Source organism: Trifolium pratense, linkage group LG2 (genome assembly GCF_020283565.1).
Source record: "Trifolium pratense cultivar HEN17-A07 linkage group LG2, ARS_RC_1.1, whole genome shotgun sequence".
In the NCBI taxonomy this organism is placed as follows: Eukaryota; Viridiplantae; Streptophyta; class Magnoliopsida; order Fabales; family Fabaceae; genus Trifolium; species Trifolium pratense.
This window is the reverse complement of record NC_060060.1, coordinates 38655581-38663970: the sequence shown is the minus strand read 5'-3', so window position 1 is coordinate 38663970 and position 8390 is coordinate 38655581. Positions and strand designations below refer to the sequence as shown.

The 8390-nt window shown below is 35.4% G+C and overlaps 1 protein-coding gene across 1 annotated transcript; it reads left to right on the top strand.

The window, feature by feature from the left end:
• Positions 1-683: 683 nt before the first annotated feature.
• On the top strand, positions 684-7885 carry LOC123907198 (tRNA pseudouridine synthase A 1). Its single transcript, XM_045957363.1, has 6 exons — positions 684-845; positions 934-1030; positions 6539-6678; positions 6762-7124; positions 7261-7323; positions 7414-7885. Exons 1-6 carry the CDS (start codon positions 759-761, stop codon positions 7648-7650), a joined length of 987 nt encoding a protein of 328 aa, XP_045813319.1. The 5' UTR covers positions 684-758; the 3' UTR covers positions 7651-7885.
• The last annotated feature ends 505 nt before the right edge of the window (positions 7886-8390 follow it).

Genomic DNA, 8390 nt, shown 5'->3' with positions numbered 1-8390 from the left:
AAAAGTTTAAATTACCTATAAATATATTTAAAAGAATTTTTTGATAATTATTAACAAAAAAAACCTTGTACTGATACTAATATTGTACAAAAAAAAGTAATATTTATTTATAAGTATAAAGATCTTGTACTAATACTAATATTGTAAAAAAAAAAAAAACTCTTGTATATTATAAGTTATAAGTTATAACATAACGAACTTAATGATATTTTAAAAAATATAATAGTGCATATAAATACTAACTAATATGATGCAGGTAAAAAGTAAGTAACAACGTTGATTTTCTATAAAAAAAAATAACAACGTTGATTAAAAAAATTATATGAACTTTACAAAATAACAATGTAATACAAAAAAAATTAGCACAACAGTTTATGAATATAAAAAGACATGCGGCATTTTAAAATAATTATGAGGACAATTATGTCAAAATAATTAAAATGGTAATGATATCTTTCTCCTTCCCTCTCCTTCCCTCCCCTCCCCTCCCCTCCAAATCCCCCCAATTTGGGGGAAGCAAAAATTGGGATTTGGAGGTATTTTGCTCACCTCCTCTCACCTCCCCTCCCCTCCTAAAAATTGAACTAAACACAATTAATTTAAAATATCCCCTCACCTCCCCTCCAAAACCCCCGAACCAAACAGACCCTCATTGTCGCGTACTAAAAAAAAATAGTGTATTATTGTACCAATATAAAATGAAATAGTTTGTACGATAGATAAAAGGAAGAAGAACAGCGCTGGTAGATGTTTGTGAGATGATGACTTATGCAGCAGCAGCTGCAGCAGCAGCTCTGGTTGCTCCGTTCCCATCTCCATCTCCATCTTCAACTTCTCTTCTTTCTGTATGCATCATCAATCACAATCTCTCTCTCTCTCTCTCTTTCTCTTTCATTCTTCAATAACGGTTTTACTTTTTGGTGGTTTTTTTAGTTGAATTCTGCAGTTGATGTTGTGGAAGTGCAGCACAATCAAGATTCTGTCTATAAATGGCGCCTCGTTTTGGCTTATGATGGAACCCGATATGCAGGTATGAACTTTCTCAATCATTGTCACATTACATAGCTCATTCCCTATACTCTTATTCTGTCACATGTGTTTCACTTTGTAATTAATTTTCTGTTATGATTCTGTAACTATTCTTTACTAGTCACAAACAATATTAGTCAGATTTCTTGTATTGCATATATTCAATTTTCTGTTTCATTCAACAATCTCAAACATTGTAATCATGAGATTCTGATATTATTATCATTTTAAATGCCATCACTGTTATAAGTAAAAATTTACTTTTTAAGTTCATTGATGTTTCTACAAAGTGAATTTTGTTTATAATAGTGACATGAAACAAGTATTTGCTTTTGACAAGACCATTTCTTTTTTGTTTTTTGCTTTCACATTTTTCTAAACTCAAGTCCGCCACACCGCTTTTCGAAGTATTGTCGGCTTTTGTTGCAAGTCTTCATAGTTTTGTGCTTGCTTAAAAGATGACTATTGTTATAAAACTATTGTTAGTCACGATTCTCTAACAACACGAGACTTTTTTGTGTATCGATGCAACTCATTATTATAAAAGTGTAACCATTTTGATTTTACCTCCAAAAGTATAGGAAGCAATTAAAACAATCAAAAGTTTTTTCTACAGTTTAGAATACAAAGAGATTTTTGTAATTTGTTAATTATTGCTTTTGGACTGCATTACGTGGCTGTTTTATCTTTATTTTCTATTGTTTCAGTTTTTTATTTGAGTCAATAAGTGGTTCCTACATCTTAGGAGAGAAAGTAGCTTTTATTATCCCACATTCCTAATTCTATGGTGATGTGGTTGTGTTCTGTTTTGATATTTTGAACTTACTATTTAGTGTATTGCTGCAGTCATTAATAAACTGAATTTCCCTATTTCATCTCAGTATTATTCTCTTCAACTTACTTTACTTTAGTTTTCAATATTATTCTGCCATAAACCAACAAATTGGTATCAGAGCTATCATCTTACGGGACCTGTGAAAATGGAAACTGAAACAAGTTTCTCACAAGTTGCTCCTCCTGTCTTTGATGGGGACAACTATGACCTTTGGGCAGTAAGAATGGAGTCTTACCTAGAAGCTTTGGACCTTTGGGAAGCCGTGGAAGAGGATTATGAAGTTCCTCCGCTGCCGAATAATCCAACCATGGCTCAGTTAAAAAATCACAAGGAGAAAAAAACTAGAAAGGCAAAGGCAAAATCATGTCTTTTTGCCGGTGTTTCACAAACTGTCTTCACCAGAATCATGACGCTCAAAACAGCCAAGGCCATCTGGGACTATTTGAAGGAAGAATACGCAGGGGATGAGAGGACTCGAGGCATGCAAGTGCTGAACTTGATGAGGGAATTCGAATTGCAGAAAATGAAAGAGTCTGAGACAGTTAAAGATTACTCAGATAGATTGCTTTCCATTGCAAACAAGGTTAGGTTACTCGGAACTCAATTTGCTGATTCGAGGATCGTAGAAAAATTTTTGGTTACAGTACCAGAGAGATACGAAGCATCAATAACGGCTTTGGAGAACACAAAAGATCTGTCCACAATCACTTTAGCAGCAGTGTTGCACGCCTTGCAAGCCCAGGAGCAACGAAGGCTTATGAGACAGGATCATGTGGTGGAAGGTGCTTTACAAGCCAAGCATCATGAAGTTGGAAGTACCGCAAACAACCCAAGAAAAGACAAAGGTAAAAAGAAAAGTTATCCCTCTTGCAAGCACTGTGGCCTCGACGGTCACCCACCGTTTAGATGTTGGAGAAGACCAGACGCAAAGTGCAGCAAGTGCAATCAGCTTGGACATGAAGCTATAATTTGCAAAAGCAAAATTCAACAACATGAAGTCAATGCCCAGGTTGTAGAGCAAGATGAAGAAGATCAGATTTTTGTGGCAACGTGCTTTTCAACTAAAAGTAGTTCAGAATGCTGGCTGATTGATAGTGGTTGTACAAACCACATGACATATGATCGAACTCTCTTCAAAGATTTGAAGCCTACTCAAATCTCAAAAGTCAGAATTGGGAACGGTGGCTATATTTCTGCAAAAGGAAAAGGAACTGTGGTAATTTCAACGAGTTCAGGTATAAAGACAATCTCAGATGTTCTTTATGTACCTGATATTGACCAAAATCTGCTTAGTGTAGGCCAATTGATTGAAAAAGGATTTAAAGTATCTTTTGAAAATCAACTTTGTCTAATCTTCGACACCACTGGTCGGGAGATTCTAAGGATTAAGATGAGAGGTAAAAGCTTCTCATTTGATCCAATTGAGGAGGAGCAGAGTGCTTATTTCACTGAAGTCAGTCCCACTGAACTGTGGCATAAGCGACTTGGTCATTGTCATATTCAAAGAATGATGAACATGAAGAATAATGATATGACAAGAGGTCTATCGGTGCTTTCTAATCATTTGCCAAATTGTAATGCTTGTCAATTTGGTAAACAAATCAGAAAACCATTTCCAAAAACTGTTTGGAGAGCCTCTCAAAAGCTGCAACTCATTCACACTGATGTGGCAGGACCTCAAAGAACACCGTCATTACAAGGTAGTCTGTACTTTGTTCTCTTCATAGATGATTTTACAAGAATGTGCTGGATTTTTTTCTTGAAATTTAAGCATGAAGTGGCTGGAGTATTTGTAAAGTTCAAGAATATGGTTGAAACTCAAAGTGGCTGCAAGATTCAATTTCTAAGATCCGATAATGGGAAGGAGTATACATCAACACAGTTTAATTTATTTTGTGAAGAAGCTGGCATTGTACATCAACTCACAACTCCATACACTCCGGAGCAAAATGGAGTTAGTGAAAGGAGAAATAGATCCATAATGGAGATGGCTAGATGCATGTTGCATGAGAAAGACTTGCCAAAACAATTTTGGGCAGAAGCAGCCAACACGGCTGTTTATCTTCAAAATCGACTCCCCACAAAGGTTTTGAAAGATAAAACTCCTTTTGAGGCTTGGTATGGGTATAAGCCTTCACTAACCTTTCTTAAAGTGTTTGGTTGTGTTTGTTTTGCACATGTTCCACAAGTTAAGCGTGATAAACTTGACAAGAAAGCAATTCCAGGAATTTTTGTGGGATATAGTTCTGTTTCAAAAGCCTACAAGGTGTATCATCCTCAAAGTGGAAAGATGACTGTCTCTAGAGATGTGCATTTTAATGAAGATCAACAATGGGACTGGAAGAATCCTAAAAAAACAATTGGATCTTTCAATGATATTGAAGATGATTATCTTGAAAAGCAAACAACAGAGTTGTGTGAGAACGAATTAGAAGATGATCCTCCCATTAGAGGCACAAGGCTGCTGTCAGATATCTATCAAAGATGCAATGTTGCAGTATGTGAACCTGCTTGCTGTGAAGAAGCACTAAAAGATCCAAAATGGAAAAATGCAATGGAGGAGGAGATGTCAATGATTCAAAAAAACAAGACATGGGAACTCGTTGACAAGCCTGAAGATAGAAACATCATTGGAGTTAAATGGGTTTTCAGAACAAAGCTTAATGCAGATTGCTCGATCAATAAATACAAGGCCAGACTCGTAGTTAAAGGGTATGCACAAATTTTTGGTGTTGATTATTCTGAAACTTTTGCACCTGTATCAAGATTAGATACAATTAGATTGGTGTTAGCAATTGCTGCACAAAAAGGCTGGAAAGTATTCCAGTTAGATGTTAAATCAGCTTTTTTAAATGGAGATTTACAAGAAGAGATATATGTGGAGCAGCCAGAGGGATTTGCGGTGCAAGGTGGAGAAGATAAAGTCTATCTTCTTAAGAAGGCCCTTTATGGCTTAAAACAAGCACCAAGGGCTTGGTACAGTAAGATAAATGATCACCTATTGAGCATAGGTTTTGAAAAAAGTTTATCTGAGTCCACTCTTTATGTGAAACATAAGGGTAAAAATTCTCTCATAATTTCCCTCTATGTTGATGATCTTTTAGTAACCGGAGATGATACAAGGCTTGTTGAGGAATTCAAACAAGAAATGATGCAAGCTTTTGAAATGACAGATCTTGGTTTGATGACATTTTTCCTTGGAATTGAGATCAAGCAAAATGAGAATGATGTGTTCATCTACCAAAAGAAGTATGCAAAGGAAATATTGAAAAAATTTCAGATGGAAGAGTGCAAAACAGTTGGCACACCAATGAACCAAAAGGAGAAGTTGAGCAAGGAAGATGGGTTTGACAAAGTTGATGAAGGATACTATAGGAGTCTTATTGGATGTTTAATGTATCTCACTGCAACAAGGCCAGACATTTTATTTGCTGTAAGTATTCTCTCTAGATTTATGCATTGTGCTAGTGAAATGCATTTAAAAGCAGCAAAAAGAATACTGAGATATATTAAGGGCACTGTTGATTATGGTGTCAAATTTGAGAGCTGTCCAACATTCAAGTTGTGTGGATTCTCTGATAGTGACTGGGCTGGATCCATTGATGACATGAAGAGTACCTCTGGATATTGTTTCAGTCTAGGCTCAGGAGTTTTTTCATGGTGCACAAAGAAGCAAGAGACAGTAGCACAATCCACTGCAGAAGCCGAATTCATAGCAGCAACAGCAGCTGTAAATCAAGTTGTGTGGCTAAAAAAGATTTTATTTGATTTACATCTCCAACAAAATCATAAGATAGAGGTATTTATTGACAACCAGGCAGCAATTGCAATTTCAAAGGATCCTGTATGTCATGGGAAGACTAAACATTTTAACATCAAACTCTATTTTTTAAGAGAAATGCAGCAAAATGGAGAAGTGACTTTGGTTTATTGCAAGTCAGAGGATCAATTGGCAGATTTGTTTACAAAGCCACTTCCTGTCAGCAAGTTTGAGTTTTTAAGGCAGAAAATTGGAGTTTGCAGATCCTAAAGCAAGGAGGAGTGTTAATTATTGCTTTTGGACTGCATTACGTGGCTGTTTTATCTTTATTTTCTATTGTTTCAGTTTTTTATTTGAGTCAATAAGTGGTTCCTACATCTTAGGAGAGAAAGTAGCTTTTATTATCCCACATTCCTAATTCTATGGTGATGTGGTTGTGTTCTGTTTTGATATTTTGAACTTACTATTTAGTGTATTGCTGCAGTCATTAATAAACTGAATTTCCCTATTTCATCTCAGTATTATTCTCTTCAACATACTTTACTTTAGTTTTCAATATTATTCTGCCATAAACCAACATAATTAAACATGAAAACATATAACAGTTTCTCAGATAAAATAGTTCCTTATAAGTTCCATATATGTGTTATTGAGCTGAACCTCACATTATTTAAATTGTCCAAACTCTTTGTCCATCAAAATCCAAGTTGGATAAAGCTCAGAGTCTCAAACTATTGAATGAAGTTTTGAGCTTGGTGTAATAGTGTACTATAAAGAGGATACCAAATCCCTCAATTAACTCTTGAGCCATATATGAAAGTTTAGTTTTCCAGTATTTAATAAATGAAAACATTGTTAAATAGTTGACTTCTTTCTTTTCTCTCCATTATTTTGAATGCTGATTATATTTTCAGGCTGGCAATATCAAGAGTCTCCCCCTACTGTACAATGCGCCGTAGAAAAAGCTTTAATTCAAACAACAAAGCTTCCAAGGAAGGATCTCCAGTTGGTTGGTGCAAGCAGGACTGATGCAGGAGTCCATGCTTGGGGTCAGGTCCGACCTTGTTCCGCTTGTTCAATTTCAACTTTCAAATGGCAACCATTGGATTGGAATTTTATATTCTGTTGTGACTGTAGGTTGCACATTTTGTTACACCATTTAATTACGAAAACTTGGATAGAGTTCACATGGCTTTGAACGGTCTTCTTCCTTCTGATATCCGAGTTAGAGAGACAAGCCCTGCATCTGCTGAATTTCATGCTCGTTTTTCTGTAAAAAGTAAGATTTATCATTACAAGATTTACAGTGATACCATCATGGACCCGTTCCAGCGCCGTTTTGCTTACCATAATATGTATAAACTCAATACCGCTGCTATGAGAGAAGCTGCAAAATATTTTGTTGGGAAGCATGATTTCACTTCTTTCGAAAATGCATCTCACAATGATCGCGTACCAGATCCAGTGAAGCATATTTTCCGATTCGATGTGAAAGAAATGGTAGAGTTTTTCCGTACTACTGTTAGCATTATTAGTATTTTGCACAAAATTTACCATGTTTGTAGTATCTTCTTGGTGTATTTTTTGTGAACTAGGAATACTCTAAAGGTTATCACATTTCAATATCAATCTGTAGGGAGCTCTTTTGCAGCTAGAAGTTGAAGGCTCGGGTTTCTTGTATAGACAAGTCCGAAACATGGTATTCATTTAAAAAATTACTTTGCAATTGCATAATTAATGTATAGTTGTTGGCATTGAGCCATTGACATATATCTGTTTGCATTTTTAGGTGGCTTTGTTGCTTCAAATCGGGAAGGAAGCGATCCCTCCAGACATTGTTCCATATATTTTGGCAAGTCGAGATCGCAAGGAGCTGGCAAAATACAGCTTCTATTTGCCACCACATGGTCTTTGTCTTGTTTCTATCAACTATAATGAAAGTCACCTGTTGCCTCCACCAGATTGCCCTGCAAAAAGTTTTGGTATGCATCATACCATAAGAAAATGCAAGGTTGTATACTATTGATAATAACTAGGTAGCAGAACAAAACAGTCTAAAATTTAAATATTTATGGACTGATTTTTTTCACATTCATTTGATGTGTGCGCTTCAAGCTGCATAATCATAAATTGTTGGAGCAGTGGGGGGCATAAAATAGGAATTTAACTTTTAGGGCTGTTTCAGAGATGTAATTGAGTTGAATTTCTGTATTTGATAAGTGATATTTGTTTAATCCAAAAAATTAGTTTAATGGTGACTACATTTTGCAAGCATTATCAGTGAAAATTTATTTACTTTGACTTAATTGACAACTGAAGAAGGTTTTGCAAGGTGTGTGTACTATGTACAAATATAATGGAATGTTTCTTGGACTTTGCCTGTCTTGTGCCATCATGGTATGGTCCTTAGAAATTTCAAGACCTCGAATGCAAAGTAAAAGCCTCCTTAACCAAAGGGTTGTTCATGATTTGAGTTTTTACTATCCAAATACCATAATAATAACTACTACCTTCGGTCCATTTTATAAGAAACAGTTGATTTTTACTTGTATTATAAAACTCACATTTGGTTGAGTATATATATTCATCATTCAACGACGTCATGTTATATTTGTATATTAACTTATTTTTAAAATAAAACAAAATTTGCCAATAGAGTATCGGTTAGGAGTGTAACGGTTTGGTTTGGTTCGACTATCATTTATTAAAAAAGAGCTCCAAACTGACCAAATCTATATTAGTTTGTTTGGTTTTCTATGTTTTTCA